Source organism: Colius striatus, chromosome 16, assembly GCF_028858725.1.
Source record: "Colius striatus isolate bColStr4 chromosome 16, bColStr4.1.hap1, whole genome shotgun sequence".
Lineage (NCBI taxonomy): Eukaryota > Metazoa > Chordata > Aves > Coliiformes > Coliidae > Colius > Colius striatus.
In genome coordinates this window covers 16,470,117-16,489,187 of record NC_084774.1, presented here as the reverse complement: position 1 = coordinate 16,489,187, position 19,071 = coordinate 16,470,117, and the positions used below count along the sequence as shown (strand labels likewise).

At 42.1% G+C, this 19,071-nt stretch overlaps 2 protein-coding genes across 5 annotated transcripts in view; both read left to right on the top strand.

Moving 5' to 3' along the window:
* Window positions 1-13,229, top strand: part of CSE1L (chromosome segregation 1 like) — a 28,817-nt gene extending 15,588 nt beyond the window's left edge. Inside the window, exons 15-25 of the mRNA XM_062009095.1 lie at window positions 697-833; window positions 997-1,100; window positions 1,678-1,775; window positions 2,616-2,766; window positions 3,264-3,472; window positions 4,217-4,314; window positions 4,513-4,598; window positions 5,594-5,675; window positions 6,105-6,251; window positions 6,797-7,028; window positions 7,520-13,229. Coding sequence (XP_061865079.1) covers window positions 697-833; window positions 997-1,100; window positions 1,678-1,775; window positions 2,616-2,766; window positions 3,264-3,472; window positions 4,217-4,314; window positions 4,513-4,598; window positions 5,594-5,675; window positions 6,105-6,251; window positions 6,797-7,028; window positions 7,520-7,609 — 1,434 coding nt within the window. The 3' untranslated portion in view covers window positions 7,610-13,229. The remainder of the gene's footprint in view (window positions 1-696; window positions 834-996; window positions 1,101-1,677; window positions 1,776-2,615; window positions 2,767-3,263; window positions 3,473-4,216; window positions 4,315-4,512; window positions 4,599-5,593; window positions 5,676-6,104; window positions 6,252-6,796; window positions 7,029-7,519) is intronic.
* A 1,647-nt stretch (window positions 13,230-14,876) lies between these two features.
* Window positions 14,877-19,071, top strand: part of STAU1 (staufen double-stranded RNA binding protein 1) — a 30,530-nt gene continuing 26,335 nt past the window's right edge. For 2 of the 4 annotated variants that reach the window (XM_062009057.1, XM_062009056.1), the window contains exon 1: window positions 14,877-15,022. The gene's annotated coding sequence lies outside the window, so the exon portion shown is untranslated. The remainder of the gene's footprint in view (window positions 15,023-19,071) is intronic. The other 2 variants (XM_062009059.1, XM_062009058.1) reach the window with 1 other exon arrangement.

The window sequence follows — 19,071 nt, the reverse complement described above, 5'->3', positions numbered from 1 at the left end:
AAACATATTGCAGTTTGTTACTTTGTACTTGCCAAGCCCAATTTCTTACTTGGCCATATGTGAACTCAACAGGTGTCTGACAGTCATGTGTAACACTTCACGCGGAATTTTTGTGTTTGGAAAGTAAATGATATTGTTATAAATATCCAATGAACATGAAGTCTGTATGCTGTCCATATGCTCTGGGAGCACTGAACACCTCAGCATGCTCAGTTCTCTGACACACTCACGCTTTTTCAAGGCAATCTTTGTCTAAATATACTTGATTGCTCGTATCATTGCAGCAACTGTTAGAGACTACAGAAACTTTGTCCTTTACCTCTTTTGGCTTTTTTATTTTGGATTATCTTTATTCATCATTGGTTATCTGTGGGGTTTTTTTTAAAGCTTGATTTTGGTTTTTTCTTCCCTGTTAAGGCAAAGTAGAATGGAAAAAGAAATGTACATTAAGAATAAATGCACTTACTGTCAATCAAATTTAGCATTGATGTTTGAGGGAAGTAATCAAGCAATGACAAAAATAGGTACCTCTTGGTTGTCAAGGTGTTATCTAGCAACTGCAGGAGCCTTCTAAGATTTCTTCCTCTGCCAAGTTTTCAATTTATAGCTGATGAGCTCAGAGTGGTTGTTACACCCTCATGTTGAACTACTGATATTTTTATGTAACACGTGTAATTTGTTGCTATATTTTTGCAGGTACCTAAAGAACAACTGTTGATATCTATTCCTCTCTTAATCAACCATCTTCAAGCAGAAAGTATCGTGGTCCACACTTACGCAGCCCATGCTCTTGAAAGACTATTTACCATGAGAGGGACAAACAATACCACCCTGTAAGTTTTCCAGCAGAAGTAAATTCATTGTTACTTAGATTTCATCCATTAAGGATAAGAACTATCAGCAGGGATTCTTTTCTTTCTTAGTATTACAGTTTTGTAAAATGCTTGAAGCTTGTGACTGTCTTTCATTGTTAAAGAGCTGTGTTTCACTTCACAGCATTACAGCTGCAGAAATGGCACCATTTGTGGAAGTGCTATTAACAAACCTTTTTAAAGCACTGACACTTCCTGGCTCATCTGAAAATGAATACATTATGAAAGGTAAATGCTTTATATGTTCTGCAACATAAAGAGTAACTTTGTTAACTTGAGGTGAAGGCTTATAGTTACAAGCTCCTGAAATTCTTATTTGAAAACCCTGATTTATGCAAACATGCTAAAAAGGTGTGTGCACAGTTATTTACCAGGCTGTTCTAATTCATCTTTGACTAGATTTATGGTACCAAAGAGAAACTCTAAACATAATGGTATTGTAAAAAGTTGTTTCTTAAATAGTAATCTTTGTAGTCAGGACAGCTGCCTGAGCAGTGTCAGTAGGAGAGCTCAGTGGGTTATGGCTAACAGTATGCCAAGATTTGAGGTTTGTCGAAGATAAATGATGGTCTTTGCAAAGTTGTTTAATATTCTGTGCTCCATGTATAGAATGGGGATACAGAGGCTTGGCTTGGCTTTGCTTTATCCTTTGGCATGATTATGGATTGCTTGCTCTTGCAGCAGTTACTGTAGCTGATTCTTTGGGCTCTGATTTTTATAGTAAAAGGTAAAGGTTTTAGGCATGTGATGGACAACAGGAGTGTATGCTTCTCTCCAGAAGATAATACTTTCAATTTATTTGCAGCCATCATGAGGAGTTTTTCCTTGCTGCAGGAATCTATAATTCCATACATCCCTTCTGTCATCACCCAGCTTACACAGAAACTGCTGGCTGTCAGTAAGGTAAAGAAATGGGCTATCTGAACAAAATGTGCACTTTTACCTTTTAGAGCAGTCATTCTACAGATATTCTATGCCTTGTTTGTGTTCTGTTAGAGTACTGTACGCTGTTGAATATTTTCTGCCTAAAGTGAGTTAAAACAGCCTTCCAGTGAGGTACTGTCTTCCTTTAGGACATACTTTGAAATCTTTTTCCCTCACTGTCATGTGAAATTTGGAAACAGCATATGATATGTTTTTGTAATACTAGTTCATTCTAAAAAAAGTTTGCTTGTGCAGAGGCCGCCATCACAACAATCCCTTTTCCTCTCAACTCCTTTATTCTTTGCCCATGAAGCTTCTGAGGCTAACATTAAATTTAGGCACTGAAATGGGAGATAAAATTAAATCAATTACTCCCCTGCTGTTGGTCAGTAAAATTCTCTTTGTTTTTTATTCAGGTTGAGCAGATATTCCTGAACATTGACATTAGAATGCCTTCATCAACTATCCAAGAAACTCCTGCTATGTGTAGTTTAAACTTAGCTGCAGAGTATAAGTGTTCAACAAAAGATAGAATAGGCCCTTGTGGGACTGAAAAATTGTGGGTTTCTGGTTTGTGATGCTTTACTAGTTTATGCAGAGCTTCTGAAAAACACTTGTCTTCAAAGTATTTATTAAAAACACTCCTCTTTTATGCTTGCCTTTATCTATGTAATCAATTTCACTGGCATATTAATAAGTTGTAACTGTCCTTATTCCCAAACATTACTTTAGACTTCAGTTGAATTAGAAAATATGGTTTGCTAAAGAAGTGACTTGGCTGCAAGTTTGGGTTGATTTCTGTGTTTAACTTGTTTTTAGAATCCAAGCAAACCTCACTTTAACCATTACATGTTTGAATCAATATGCTTGTCGATAAGGATAACATGCAAAGCAAACCCTGATGCGGTTGGAAGCTTTGAAGAGGCTTTGTTTATGGTATTCACTGAGATACTACAGAATGATGTGCAAGGTAAATTAAAATCAGTAAGTGCTTGTGCTCTCTCTCTCTCCTATAATCGGTTGCCGTGATTTACCTCATGGCAGCTTTTCTGTAGCGCAGGAAGAGTGCAGCACGTTCACAGTACTAATGAACACTTCCAGGAAGTGTCTGGGTTGTTCCATAGGGTACATCAACTGTTTTAACTTATTTTTTTTAAAACAAAATGTGGTTTTAAATATCTAATAATCACTACTCCAAAGCATCTTTACTAGTCTTCTTCATTATATTGCCTTGTTTCTAGTAGTTTGGTTTCCATGTTCTGAAACGTTAACAAAGAGAAGAAATAGAAATTGTATATACCATGCTTGCAAGTTTTTTGAATCATTGAAATTTTGGGAAGTTACACATTCTCAAAGGTTTTATTTGTTAGAGTCTATCAGTTGGTATCATAAAACTGTAGGTTCAGTCAATAAATGTGTGATTCCTAGGAACTGCTGAATTTGTAAGTGTCGTCGTTTCTTTTCCAGAGTTCATTCCATATGTGTTTCAAGTGATGTCCCTACTTCTAGAAATGCACAAAAATGAAATCCCGTCATCTTACATGGCATTGTTTCCTCATCTACTTCAGCCAGTATTATGGGAAAGGACAGGAAACATTCCTCCTTTGGTCCGACTCCTGCAGGCTTATTTAGAGCGGGGTGCCAATACAATAGCAAGTGCTGCTGCAGACAAAATTGTAAGTTGGACTGACTTAGTCCCAGCGTATGCCTCTAGGCATGCTGCTGGCAGATTTACAAGTTCTGAGGAGCTTTTTCCTTTAGTGAATAACTGGATTTATGCAGAATTTGTGTTTGTACTTGAAATTAATGGTGCTTCCATAGAAAGACAAAAAAATGCTGTGCATACAGGCTTTTTAGATGCTTTCCATTCTGTGGAGAAGATAAAGGCTAGACTGTCATGCCTCTGTCAGATAAGATGTAAAATTCCTGCACTTATTTTTGCAAGCAGGTAAAGTTTCCATGTTTGTCAGGTCTCATTTACTTTATGTTGAACACAGGATCAGGAAAACTCTCAGACATTCAGTTCAGAAAAGTCTTAGAGTGAGTGAGGAGGAGCCAAAATGTCGGGAGATCTGAGGATTAGTAAATTCAGTGGGAGATTTGTTCTGCATACTTAACTTCTGTTAGTTCTGCTGCGTGATCTGCTGTAGTCAGACCTGATTAGACAATGCCATTGATGAAGCAGACATGCATGTTCAAATTGGCTTTGGTGTTCATTTGATCAAGGTTAATCTTAATGCTCAAAGGAAAGTTATTTTGCCCTGATAGAAATCTGTCATCTTTTTCTTAGACTGGAGGAACAGAATCCTGTTGTAGGTTAGGAATGGTTTTGCTTATGTCTTGAGTGGCAAGGGCTGGCTTTCTGGTAGGTCACATATAAAACTCTCTGCAACAGTTGTTCTTGTCTGCTTTCCTTACAGCCTGGATTGTTAGGTGTGTTCCAGAAGTTAATTGCCTCTAAAGCCAATGACCATCAAGGATTCTATCTCCTGAACAGTATCATAGAGCACATGCCCCCGTGAGTATGAGTTAAAATTACATTCAAAAATAATTTCTGTGGACTGCAGTATTTGGTATGTTTGTACACTTCACAGCTTAACAACTGGAAACTTTCACCTCAGTAAAATAGATTTGAACAATTCTGTACGTGCTTTCTGGGAAATGACCTTAGTGGAATCCTACCATGAATTGAATAACTGTTCTTTTAAACTTTCAGTGAATCAGTTGACCAGTACAGGAAGCAGATCTTCATTCTCCTATTCCAAAGACTTCAAAATTCCAAAACAACAAAGTTTATTAAAAGTAAGTTCCTTGCTATATGAAAAGGTTTAGTGCTGGTGATGCCAAAGAATATGAATATAGAGATGTACTGAAAAAGTATCTTAGTGTGTCCTGTCATAATGTAGCTGAAGGGATACTAGTGTTTCTTAACATCAGTGACTTGCTTCAAATCATTTGTGTAATCAAGGTGGCATATAGGGCAGGAAAGAATGGAACTAAAATTATCTGAAAGTGTCTCCATTTAATCTTCGGCTGATACCAGCAAATTCTCACTCTCTCACAACATAGTAATACTGCCAACACTTCCTTTTGTTACATAGTTCTGTGTGTTATTACTGTTAAATATTCTATGCATTTGTGTCTGCCTTAACATGACTTATGTTAGTGATAAAGTTTTATGTTAAACAAGCAAAGCAATAAATTATTGAAAGACACATTCTGGTTATTCCTGCTGTGATAGGAAGATTATTGTCATATTGATACTATCACTACACAAATTATGCAGTGTCTATTAATCCTATAAAATCTGATTAATGCCACCTAATAGGAGCAAGAATGGTAGGATTGCTTATAATGGTCTTCTACAAACAAAATGTAAGTAGTGTTTTCAGTGCATTGCATCTGCTTAGGCCATGCCAAGGGATTCACAGCCAATCTGAAAAACTGCATTGTGTGTAGTTTTTGGCTAAAATAAAAGTGTGGAGTTCTTTAGAACCTTGACCTCAAGAACTTGCAAATAGCTTTTCTAATGCTTTATAACTGCTATAAAGGGAAGAAGGATTGAACCTTGTCTTAGTTGTCTTACCACCATGTTTTAGTGTGTTCTGGTATGTGAAAAGATCATTTTTTAGGGAGATTTCAAGGTAGAAAGTCAGTGTGCTTCACTAAAACTGAACATTTATCGGTATTGCTGTTTCTGCCTCCTTGAGAAAACTGTTAGTGTCTTTTGCTGCTGATCCTAAAGTTATTCTTTTGGTTTCATGTTAAGTTTTAATTTGACCTTTTTTTTGTTATAGGTTTCCTAGTCTTCATTAACTTGTACTGCATAAAATATGGAGCCTTAGCTCTGCAGGAAATATTTGACAGCATACAGCCAAAGTTAGTATGATTCTTCCTTTATTTAAGACTGCTATGTAATTTTTATCTTGTAAAGTAGAAAATAGTTGTCTCCTTTAGCTAAAATTACAGGCTGCATTTGTCATTAATTTGATTAGCCAAATGTTTCTTCTAATGTGACTTATTTGTCTAGCAATTTTTCTGACTTGTTGCCCACAGTTCCTCACTGATAGAGGTTTTAATCTCTTGAGCAAGTTGTGAGAAGGAAAGAGGGATATTTTTATTCTTTTCCTCTTGTCAAAAATTTGTATGCTCAAATTCCTACTGGACACCCTCTGCAACAGGGCAGCATCCTAACAAGTTACCTGGTTTTCTCTTTTCCCTGGTGATTCGTGTTGTTTCAGGTTTTCTTTTGTCACCATCAGGCTGTTAGGTCTTTCTAATGCTTTTTTTCTCTTAATGTTATAATAGGATGTTTGGAATGGTTTTGGAGAAAATTATAATTCCTGAAATCCAGAAAGTGTCTGGGCAAGTTGAAAAGAAAATCTGTGCTGTTGGCATTACAAAAATATTAACAGAATGCCCTCCTATGATGGACACAGAGTACACCAAGCTGTGGTACGTACAGCACTGCTTCAAGTTGTTAGTGAGGCTGTTTGATTTTTGTGAAAAATGAGCTGTTGTAAACTAGATCCTTGAAATAACGTCCATGATGGTTTCTTCAGGCCTGCTGTTGTTATGGGGCTGAGTTTCAGGCTTTTTGTACCGCTTCCTTTTCTCAACAAAGAAAACTCTGTTTTCAAAGCAGAGGCCAGAACTGGTTTGAGATCTTTGTGATGGAGATAGCACTGACTGGGCTAACAAGGACTGCATTTAAAAATACACTGCTTTCTTTTAGCATGTGTTCTTTCTGAAAAGCTAGGCTCACTTTTGACTTAAAACTGTTTTGCTGTTCAGGAGACCTGAACATACTTCGAACCAGACAGAGAGACTGTAAGACCTTAGCTTGACAGCAGAATTTGGGGGAGAGTTATCTGGGAAGATAGTAAACATGTCTAGCATGTCAGGGATCCTGAATTTAATTAGCTAAAACTTTCTTTAATGTCCTTAGAGAAAGATGTAATCTGGAAAAGATTACATTATCCTCTTCTCTTTACATACAGGACTCCTCTGCTGCAGGCCCTCATTGGCCTCTTTGAGCTGCCTGAGGATGACACTATCCCTGATGAAGAACATTTCATTGACATAGAAGATACTCCAGGATATCAGACTGCATTCTCTCAGCTAGCCTTTGCTGGAAAAAAAGAACATGATCCTGTAGGTCAAATGGTGAACAATCCTCGAATCCATCTGGCACAGTCTCTTCACAAACTGTCTACAGCGTGCCCAGGCAGGGTAGGTGGCTTTTACACATGGTATGCTAATGCTAAATTCTGCAGAGAAGGAATGCTTTTTGATAATGGGTGTCTCTTGTTGGTCCTTGATAATCAGCAAAATGAAGTGTCATTACCAAAATACAGTGTTGTACTTTTTTGTTCTTTAATGGATTATAGCTTTTTGTAAGGCTATATATATATATGAATATCTATATATATTTTATATCTATAAAATATATATATATGAATCTATATATTATTTTTCTATATATAAAGGCTTCTGCTCTAATAACTGAAGGTTTTCTCTACTCTTCTTTCATGTTTAATTCAGATTAGTACAAGTGTCAGCATCAGGTGTTGTAATTCCAGCAACTGCTTTCACAACGAAAAACTGCTGTTCTCAGGATGTCATTTGACTTTGTACCATATGTTGACGTGGTGATTAACAGGATATAGCAGTAGTCTAATGTATACACACATTGACACTTCTGCTCTTTCATATGTTTTAAGGTTCCATCAATGCTGAGTACTAGTCTGAATGCAGAAGCGTTGCAGTATCTCCAAGGATACCTCCAAGCTGCAAGTGTGACACTGCTCTGAATCCCATATATTCCAGAAGCAAGATCAAAAGCTGGTTTGTTACACAGAAGGTTGACACTGACTTTTTTTATAGCAGAGCTCAGACAAAATGAAAAATACTACTTGAAAATGTATTGCAGAATCCATCTTTTAAAAGATAAATGTGGCTTTAAGCAGAAGTGGGAAGAATTTGGTGGCTTGTGTGTTCATAGGTGAAAGGTGGTTAACTTCCATTCCCAGCTGAATTCTGAAGGGAATGGCCATAGCTTGTCATGGGCTTTATATGGAATCTGCATCTGCAGTGTTTGGATAACAGTTTGAAATGTATGGAGAGCACTGGCTGTAGAAACTCACTTCAGTCACTAAAATTCCTTTTCATTTTGATGTTGTCCTTTGTATTTCTTTTGTCTTTCCTTAAACTTTATCTAAATTGTGAATAAATAAGAAGTCCTTGTTTAAAATGCCTGTCACTGTGCACTTACTGTTTTAGAAGAATGTAGTTGGTTTAAAAAATGTTTTAAACTTAGCATATAAAATAGTGGGACTGTGAGGATTTTTCTTTATCTTAAGTAATAGTTTAAATACATTGTAGGATCATTCAGAGCAAATATGAAACTTTGGCAGAAGATCCAAAGCTATTGTCACGCTTGATGTTCATCAACAGATGCACCCCGTCTCTTAGAGCAAGACACGTCAGTAGAGTGCAGTGAAAGCAAGTGATACTCCCTCTTAGAGAGAGTATCAGTCTCCAGGTGGATTTTTAGTGATGTATTAGAACTGGAATGGTGATTATAGGGTTGTTTAACTCGGATGTTCTCCCTGTATCCTCATAAATAGACTGATTAGGTGTAGTAGCCTTGAACTCTAAATGCATGGGTTTGCCTTGTAGTTTTGGCTGTTCAAGTGACTAATTAAATACCTGAACCTTAGTGTGTTTTCAGATGGCCTGGGCATCAAACTACTCGACCATAGGCTTTGAGAGCACTAGTGCTGCAGGAATATAAATACATCTAATTGTAGAGGCTGAAAAACTCCTAAATAAGAGCCAAGTCCTGGACTTAGGCGATACAAAGCAACATCATACAGGATGGATTTTGTTGTTGTCCACAGAAATTCTGCAGATGAACTTGAATCAGGGCTGGTTTTTGTAGTTAGAATGCCTGATGAAGCTGTATCAAGAAAGTTACTGAATTTACTGAGGGTGAAACAGGGCAGAATCAGCTGTCTTTCAGTTCTTTAGTATCTGGCTGCCATGTGAGGGTGCATGCTGGCCACATTTCAGTATATAAAGAAAGGAGTTGCTTGTTAGACAATGGATATAAACTACTAAGTGCCTAAAAAAGTATGAAATGAGTCAGCATCAACACCTTGAATCTGGTCTGTCATGCAGTGTCAGACCCTCTTTGTTCATAGGTATGAAGTGAAAGCGGTTCTTGAGAGTGAAATAAAGCAGTGGTGATCATGAAAAGCATCTGCCTTAATGCTGAGGAGAGAGACTGTGATGTGTGTTACAGGTTTGCCAAGCGCCTTGCAGAAGGAATTTCAATAGACAGGCTGAAACCACATGGGAGATGTGTGACATTTGCAAGGAACTGAATGCCTACCTCGAATGTCAATGTTAATTGAGCTGTGGTCATTCAAAACCTGCAAGCCAAAAGGATACTCAGAACTCTGTCTGCTCTGCAGCTTTGTCTTTTTCCTTGGATAATAGGGAGAACAATTCTACAGGGAACTTGCAGAACTTTTTTTCCTGTCAGCCTCAAAGAACCAAAATTAAGCCGGTTCTTGTGGTCTTGTAGCAGTAATTTGACACGCTCCCTTTGCATCTAGTGAAGTAGGCAGCCTGTTACACATGTATGCCATGTAACCTTGTGCTGAAATGGGGCTCTTCAGCACTATGCAATATTAAGGAGCTCGTATTAGACTGTCTTAGTTTTGCAGTGTAAGTAAGATTTCTGTAGGGAACAGGTTGCAGAGATGTGTGAGTGAACAGATTGTTTCTTATCTTACCAGTACCAACATAGATGGAACTGGACAGGATTTACAGCAACAAGCCAGAAGCTCTTTGAGAGATAGCCAAAGAAAAATTGGCTCTTCTGAGTGGAAAACTATGAGTGAATCTTCATGTTCACTATCCTGCACCTCCTGCAACTTGTGACTTTTTGTTGTTGGACAGACATTCCATGTGAATAAGTGCCTAAGTGACTTCAGATCAACAACTACTAGTGGCATACTTGTCCTTTAGTTTGCTCAGTGTTGAGTAACTTAGACTTTGTAGACGTGTCTGTGGCACTGTTAGTGACATGTTCTTTAGTCCTGGCATATTCTGCAGATTTCATAAGGCATGCAAGTGTTTATAGACAGCACTTAACCTTTCAGGTAAATGAACTTTCCAAGAGTATTGCATGCAAGCAGATGCATCTCTGCTTCAGAGTACAGGCAAATGTTACTGGCAGTGCCTTCGCCTTCGTTTAGGTGGAGACTTTATTGCTACTTCTGACACCTCTCATTCTCAAAATTCAGAAGGCAACACAATGTTCCAGCTGTATTTATCTGTTTAATTTTAGTGGAAACTGATGCAAGCAATGTTGTAATAGATTTTTGCAATATCCTTTGGTGTATTCCTTGTTAAGCAGTTAGACAAATACCAGTTTCTTTTTGAAGGCTCAGTCTGGAAGCACCTGTTGTAAATGGATCTTATGAGGACTTGGGAGCATCTAATTCCATGTCAGACAACTCCAGCCCATCGCCTCAGATCTTCTAAAACAGTTCTGAAAATAAACAGTGAATTATCCCTTGCAACTAATAATGGCAGAAGATTATTCAAATTAAGGGGAAAAAGATTATTTGCTCCTTTTTGAGTATGAAGTGGGCAAAGGGACACCTGTTTTGGGTTCTTTTGACACCACAGAACTCTAATCTACCGTCCTTTCTTGGAACCTACTGACTGACCTGTGACTGTCAGCTTCTAAATAATGTTCTAAGGCTTCTCTAGCAGAAGAAATACTTTAGTGTTGGTTTAAGGGAAAAAAAAAATACCACCACCCTCAAGACCAAACCTTTTGTTATCCTGGGTTGTGAATGAGCCACGATGCCACCAGCATTCCTGCCATGATGGCAACACACACTACGGCAAAGTTCTGTTGCTCTGTATCTTCATATAAATAGATGCTGAGTCATCCTGTCAGAGAGACAGACGTGTCCTTTCCAAAAGCTCTCTGATGAGGCCAGAGCACATTCTTTCTCTCAGCTGACTTCTGCTTTCAGAAAACTTGATTTTCTTTAGGCTCTTCCATCAGGCTGCACTTCTTCCATCCTTGTGTATACTTTTGTACCCCTTCTGTGACCTTTCCACAAGAACAGCTTTCCTGAGAGCTGTAACATTGTTAAGACAGGGTAGGACAGATGAAAGCTGCCAGAGCATGTCTCTGCATTGTCACCAGCATGAGTTCACCATAAGGCATCGTGGGAGATTCCGACTCAACGCAGCCCACGGTGATCTATTTGTTTACAGTTCTTCACTCTTCCCTGAAGTTCACTCATTCTTGTACAGAAAAGGTTTATCATGCAGTGAACTTCCCTTTATCAGTCCCAAGACTGCATGCTTCAAGCTGTCAAAAATGCTGCTAAAAGGCTGGTGAATCACTTGGAAAACATTTTGACAAAGCCTGGGAAGAAGTTTGCAGCGCAGCATCTATCCACCTGCACCAACTGGGAAATACAAGCAGCCTGCCTGTAGCAGTATGGAGATTCAGGCATCCAGCTCTGTTTGGGGGAGTAAATTGTCTCACCTGACAAACAGAGCTGTCTCTGCCAGGCTGTGCCCAATAGTTCTTGGAAAGCTAGTTGGGATACAGCTCTACTACATCTTCCTTTCCTAGAGACAAAACTCCCCAATGTCAAACCTTGAGTTTTGTCTTAAAAACAGCTTCATCCGTTCTTCATCAGGACAATAGTATTTCCCAATGCCCCTTTTGCAGATCCCATCAACAGAAAAAGAAGCTGAGAGAAGGGTTGTGCATGTTTTTCAGCCTCAGCAGAAGTAGTACCAAGACACTTCCTCCTGTTCCAGGCATTTGCTTCTAACACTGTGCAGTTGTGAAGTGGCAAAGACATGCTCCAGGCGTGACTTCTCTGTGCAAATTTAACTCTCTGTAAATCAACCCAGCTATCAGAAAGTAGGAGAAACGTTTTATTCTCCCTCAGCTTTCTACTTAAATTGTTGCCTTTAATATAATTTAGAGGCAATTTGAGGTGTTCTTGAGGAATATGGGCTATAATAACAGGTACCAGCTAGTGCATGAAAAGCTCAGTGATTGCTGTTGACAGCTAGTTGCCAAGTGACTATAGGCTTCAAAATTTCCTCTCAAAATAATAATCTTCTCATTCACGTGGAGTCAAAGCTTATGCTGGACTTACTGTGCTGTATTCAAGATGAGAAAAGAAGAAAATACTTTAATAATAATGTAATAAATCTTAATAGAAACTAAGAGATATTTTGTTACAAATAAGTACCATGGCAGAAAAGCAGAATAAAGGGAATTTAGCCCAGCTAGTTTGTATATTTAGCTTCCTAGTAAAAGGGTTTCATTTATAAAAGCTATGAAGAGAAAGTCAAGATCTGTTTCTGTGCCTGACAAAAGGGGTATTTTGAAGTATTTAACAAAGAAAATATATTAACAAATAGCAGATTTCTATGTGAAGATCTGAAAATCCTGTCATTACAGTGCTGCTTCCTTCCTAAAGGAAACAAAAGTTTCAAATAGTTTACAGATCATTAGCTAGAAATAGGTCTCTGTCCTTGTTAAAGCTGCTGCATAAAGAAAAGAAGCCTTTTGTGACATGTTTGAATAATGAATAATCATACACATAGTAAGAGTAAATATCCTTTGAAAGCAAGGACATGGTGGGTAATTTGAGGTGGTGTGCCAAGTGGTCCTCAGACTTTTGAATGACAAATGCATATGCTTAAATTATGTTCAGCTTCACAATCTGTCTGCAGATACTTTTTGTCCCAGTGGTGCATAAAACTGACATTTTAATGTCACTCAGTCTGGGGAGAAAAATCAAAGTTAGCTTTGGAATTGGCTGTCTCCACCTAACTTTCTACAACAAACCTGCACAAAGGTTGTTTCTGTTCCAGAAGATGTTCAGTTCTGCAGTGATGATGACACAACAGAGGAGAATTCGTTTCCTTCTGAAATCAGTGTCACTGTTGCTGGCTTGGAATAATGAAAGCATTTAACAGCACACATTAGTATGCAACAGACCACAAGAACATACGAATCGGTGTTTAAATGTGATACGGGATATATATCTATATACTTATATACTGGAGAATGTCTTTTAAATGCTATACTGTCAACTGATTTTAAGTGTATGATGTATTTTCTTTATGGTAATCTCTGGAATCCATATCAGTATTAAATACAGGAATGGATATGGAGCTTTGAGTATACTGTTTCTTTCTGGTTTTGTTTTGCTGAGCTGTTGTAGCTGTGACTCTCCCCACTAACTATGAAGGCTTTTGCATTTACTGTAGAGTGAAGTCACACGTGTTTGGTCAGTCAATGTCGTGGGCTGGATGCCACATCTTTTTGTGGAACGATGGCAGAAATTACTGACTTGCAATTTAATGATGCCATAGGGTTTAAATGCAACCTTGTAACTTAAAATGTATTTTTACCTATTAAGAAAGATAAAATATTTCTAAAACAACAAGTTCTCCTGTATCTTTTTCTGACAGAATGGAGTGGCCTAGAACAACTGGGGACTTAATACCTTGTCATTTCTGCTGGCACCTTTGCTAGCACAAGTTAAAATGCAGTTGTATTGCTTTGAGGAATCATCCAGGTTTGGAAAAGTGTTGTCTTGAAAATACTTAATGATACTTCAGAAAAAACCCAGCTAATCAAGACATTTATTTAAATTTTGTAGGGTATTTCAATTGCTACAGTGGCCCAGGAGGGGAAACTTCAACAATTACAGAAGTTGACTGGCCAGGTGCATGCTATGGTTAACACAGGTTTTGCTCTGCCTTCAAGAACTGAGGTACCTGAAGCAACAAAACAGTTTTTAAAGGCTCAATTTGTATGACAAATATGAAATTACTAGAAAATAAGACTTCAGCAGGGGCAGGGAATTTTCACTTTCTTAATGCAAAATAAATCCATTCCTCTCTTAGTTTTGGCTTTGCTGAGGTCTGTGGATTTACTGCAGGTGGTCATTTCAAGATCCCTGCAGAAACAATCACCAAGTCACCAAGAGCCGTGGTTGAGGCAGGGGCAGCTGGTGGTGGTGGCTGGGGGTAGGTGCTGAGAGGGCAAATCAAAGCTGTGCCAAGGAACGGAACAGGCTCAGTTTATACACCTTTGACATCGACTCTTTAGAAAGAATCAATGATGGAGGCTGCATTCTGTAAACTCTGGCTGGCAGCTGGGTTCAATGACGCTGGCGGCTGCCTGCGCCTGGCCACACAACTCGTGGGGTTTTTTTCCCGGGCCCCGCCCGTTCGTTTTGCACACCCGCAGTTCAGCGATTTCACTTGTGCATCTGCTGCGGCTCTGCAGCGTTCTTCCTTCCCTTGGAATCGGAGCTTGAAGAAATAAACGCGCCGCGGGCTGCTGTTTGAACGCGGCCTTGCGCTGCCGTTCCGCCGCACCGCACGCGCGGCCGAGGCAGCGCCGCCTGGGGCCTCAGCTCCTCCCCGCGGCCGGGGCCGCCCCGGGGCAGCGAGCGCCGCGGTTGCCGCGCTGGGACGCGCGCAGCGTGCCTCCGCTTCCCCCGCGGGACGTGGCCGGGGGTCAGCAGCGGCCGGCGGCCTCGCCCGCGCCCCCGCCGCCCGACCGTGCGGGCGCTCAGGGCGCGCTCCCGCTGCCCGCGGCGGCCTCGGAGCGGCCTGGCCCGGCCCGCGCAGCGAGCGGAGGCGCCGCGCCCCGCGCCGGGAGCAGCCGGGGACGGAGGCCCAGCAGCGGCGCGCGGGCGGTGCCGCCGCGGCCTCATCCGCTCCCGTTTCCTCCTCGGCGCCGCCATCTTGCCCCGCGCGCGCAGGGCACGCCGGGAGTCGTAGTTCCCCCGCCCTCAGGCGAGCTGCGGCTCTTTCGCGGGGCGTGCCGGGACTTGTAGTCGCCGCGCCAGAGGCGGCGCTCCCGGCCCGCCCCCGCGCCCAATTGGCTGAAGGCGCGGAGGTGGGCGGTGGCCGCGCGGGCTCGGCCGCCGTCGATTGGCTGCGCGCGTGCCCCGCCTCCCGGCGCGGCGCCGTCACTTCCGCCGCGGCCGGAGCTGGCCCCGCTCATTCTCTTTAGTGTTTGCCCTGTGCCCGCCGCCTCCTGCCGCCGCGGCCGCCCCCCGCCCCCCCGGGACCCGGCCCATGGACTGAGCCGCCCGCTGGCCCGCACCACCAGCCGGCCCGGGAGCCGCAGCCCAGGCAGCCAGGTGAGGGGGGAGGCGGCCCGGGCTCCCCCCGGCGCCGAGGCAGCGGGCGGGGGGTGGCGGCTGCGGGGCCTGTAGCGGGGGCCGCGCCGAGCCGCGCCGCGCCGCCGGGGCTGTGGGGAGGGGGCAGCCCCCGCGCCGGGCGGGCCCGGCCCCCGCGCTGCCTTCCGCGCTCCGCTCTGCGCCCTTCTCCCCCGCCGCTTCGCCCCCGCCCCGGACGGGGCTTTACCCGGCTCTCGGGGGCGATGGCGGGCAGCCTCCGGCCCTGTCCTCGCCGCCCGCTGCGGGGGGAGCGGCGCAGGTGGCGGCGGGCGAGCCGCAGGACCGGCCCCGCTCACCCTGGATGGGGCCGCTGGCGGGGGCAGCGCGGGCCCGTCCCCGCCCCAGCGGCCGCGGCGCCCCCAGGCCCGTGGGGCGAGCGGCGGAGGTGGTGGGGGCCGTGGCCGGCCCGAGCGAGGGACGCGGCGGCGGCGGGGCCGGGCTCCCTGAACTCTGCCAGGCGGGGCTGGCGGCAGCACTGAGTGCTGTAGGCAGACGATGGTGGCAATCCTGCGCCCAAAAGCCCTGTGTCTGCGTGGAGGGTGACAGCAGTGTCTCCGGTTCCCCCCACTCCAGGAACAGGGGCCTGGTAGCAGCACAGCCGGTTCAGGCGCTCTGAACCCCTCGGAGAGTGTCCGCAGCCGTCCTGCTTCCCCAGATTGCCCAAAGCGGGTGACAACAGTCACAGACTTCTGCAAAGTCTCAGGGGCACATGATCATGGCAGCAAAACTCCTGAGACTAAACTAGAGTTGTCTGACTGTGCTGATAAAAGGTGTAGGTCTGGTGACAACAGCAGGAGACGCCCCCAGTCTTCTTGTACAGATTACGGTGCAAACACTGAGACAGCTGCTATTAGCAGCATTAGCTTTCTCCCTCAACACTGGCATCATTACACTTTCCCCTCCTTGCCCACTGGGTTTGGCAGCTGTCACTGCACTAGGCTCACTTTTCACGGTTTTCTGATCACAGCACTAGTTGTTCAGGAGATGTAGCAGCAACAAGTCCCTTTGGAAGCTTTACACTGCTTCTGTCTGTCCTAGAGGTTATAGAGGTTTTGCTGTGTTGGCGTTGTCCATCAGAGTGACACTAGAGCTGACAGCCATTTTTTGCCATTTATTCATCTGTTGGATATTCTTGGCATTGCTTTTCCAACAGGTTTAAGGTAAACCTGGGAGGAACATCATTTGGAATGTAAATGAGGGCTAGGTATATATATAGCAGTGGAATAAAATATCTGAATGAAGTCCTTTGTCTGCTTTTGGAACAGCATGTTTGTAAAATCTTCTTTCTTCTAACTACAGCGTGCAAGTGCGCTACACTCTGCCCTTGCTGAAACTGGCAGAAATGTGGTTTAAAAAAATACTAGTGAACATCAAAACTCCAGTTTTAATGATGCAGCAGCTGTAGCTGTGATAAAGTGATCTCTCATTTATCCATCGATGGTCTCATCTGTGCAACACATCTGTGTGTTCAGACTTGTACAGAGGTGTTCAATGGGGGTGTCTCACTTCTTGGGGAAAATGTCCAGAGCCAATGGGTTGAATGTTTTGTTCTCTTTGCTGATGTTGGATCAGATTCTCATTTCAAAAGTCCTTAAAGGGATGTATGCAAGATACAATTACTGTTTTAAGCAGCCACTCTTTGAAATCTTTCATAACATTTGTCATTAAGTCATTTTTTCCCAATCAGTACCAATTAGTCCAAGCGTGAGGTGTTTTGTGGTTAAGTTAAAGGCTGATATAAAACCAGGGTGCTGGAAGTGTATGAAGTCAGAGCAAAACTGAAAACTGCTCTGTGCCTTTCAGACCTTGCTGAAGAACAGCAGCTTTATTCTGAAGACATATGAACTTTCCAAAATGATTTCTCTAACTGATTGCCTCGGATCCTTGCTGAGGGGTTGATTATTTTATTAGAGTTCTTCAAGATGCAACTGGAACAGTGGAGGAGATCCATGCACTGATTACCATGCTAACTGTAATCAGAACCAGGGAGCTTTTTTGACCTGTTCTCTTGCAGGAAAAAACAAACAAACAAACAAGCCCTTGAATATTTTGTCACAGTACTAATTTGGCTAGAAGAAAGCATTTATTTATCTCTGTTCATGATTGACTTACCACTTTCTGGTTTATTATTTGGCATTATGTTTGGAAGTGCCTGATTTATTTTGTACATCTGCTAGTTCCCTCTTTTCCTTCAGATTTTACTTTCAAATTATAGTTTTTCATCACCTGTTCTCTTATTAATAATCCATGGCTTGCCTCCCAAACTAATTTGCTGAGTATTTAGCATTTCAGCCCTTGAAAATTCATCTTGCCAGCACTTAAAAAGAGCATCATCCTTTTCTATGGTGAATGTTGTCTTTGAGATTTACCTAGTCTTGGCCAAATATTAGAGAAAAAGATTTACTTAAGAAGAAGCCATTGTTTAGATAGTGGTTGATGTTCCATGTAAATAGCCTTAAGTCTGTAAAATTTATAGTCTTTTCTTTTAAATCTTGATTGGTAGCGAACATTTATTCAGACTTTCCAGTTGTAAATAGTTAGATGTTTTTCTTAAACACTGTTGTAGCAGCCAAATGCTTCAGAATCTTATGCTTTATATTACAAAGCTCCCACTGATGTGGGTTTTTCCAAAGCATGTTAGGAAATGAATCACCTCAACAAACCTCCTAGAATGTGTGGACATTTATTCCTCCTGCTCCAAAATGATGGAGTGTGGGACCAAAGAGACTTGGATACCACGTTTGAGTTATTTAAAACTCCTTTTTGAAAAGGAAGGAGAGAAGGAATCTTTCTAACCAATATTTTGTTGAGGTAATGGATTCAGTGTAATATTCCCCAGTCTGCACTCAACAAGTGAAAATGTTGTTGAACACTGAGTCTTGTCTTTGATGTGACCATCAATTCTGTTTTGAGGTGGGAATATTGGCCTCCTCTGTCAGAGCAGCTCAGCAGATTGTTCCTGTGGGGCAGATAAGCGTGACCACAACGCCAGGCTTTTACCCAGATGACAGCTGGTTGACACTGAGTGCCAACAGAGCTATGGCCACGTCAAAATCCAGGTGACAGAGAGGTTAGTGAGTAGATTTTTGTGCATTCAGTGTTTGTTTAGATGTTTGAGTTCTACCTAGTTCTACCTTGGATAACTACATCCTTTTGCAGAGATGGGACCTGGGTTTTGTGTTCTAGTTATCCATCTATGAAACAGGGATTAATGAACTTTACTGCTCTGAGAACAGAGTTTGTTTGTTGGAGTGATTAATCTTCCTTGCTGTGTGATTGAAGGGTCAGTAAGTGTTTAGATGCACTGCATTATGAAGCATCTGCTTTCTAGACAGCAATTTATGCTTAATTTGAAACTTTATTTCTTGTGTCTAGAACTTTTTCTTGGATCTTGTTTATGACGTGATGTTCATAGAATGGTTTGGGTTGGAAGGGACCTTAAAGGCCATCTAGTTCCAACTCCCTTACCATGGGCAGGGACACCTTCCACTAAGCCAGGTTGCTCAGATTTTTAGTTGATGTCAAGAAGTTCTTGTCATTTCTATCTTCATGGTTTTATCTGGTATCTGTTCTGTTTCTCATTCTACTCTGTTCTTGTTCATAAAAAGCCTTCCCTGCCTGATGGTGATGGGTTAAGAATGAATGCAAGGAACGTTTTCATGGGGTACACATGCAAGTTCCTAACAAGTAGCATAATGAGAGTGTCACCACTTCCAGCCTTACAAGTGTCCATATCCAAAGGAAAAGGACACCTTTCCATATGCTGGTCTTGATAAGGAATAAAAACAGGTTTTTTGAGGCTTTAGTCTCTCTTGTGTTTTCAAGTGGCTTGTTAGAGCTCAGAGCAAGTCTGTAGTAGGACCCATGTGAGATCCTCCTTTTTGTCAAACCTGATGTTTAACAACAAAGCTATTGTCTTCCTCTGATAAGAAATGGCAATGTGCTGCTATGATCAGGTGCAGTCATGGAAATTCAGGCTGGGAGTGAAGTTATCCATTCCTCTCTTGGAT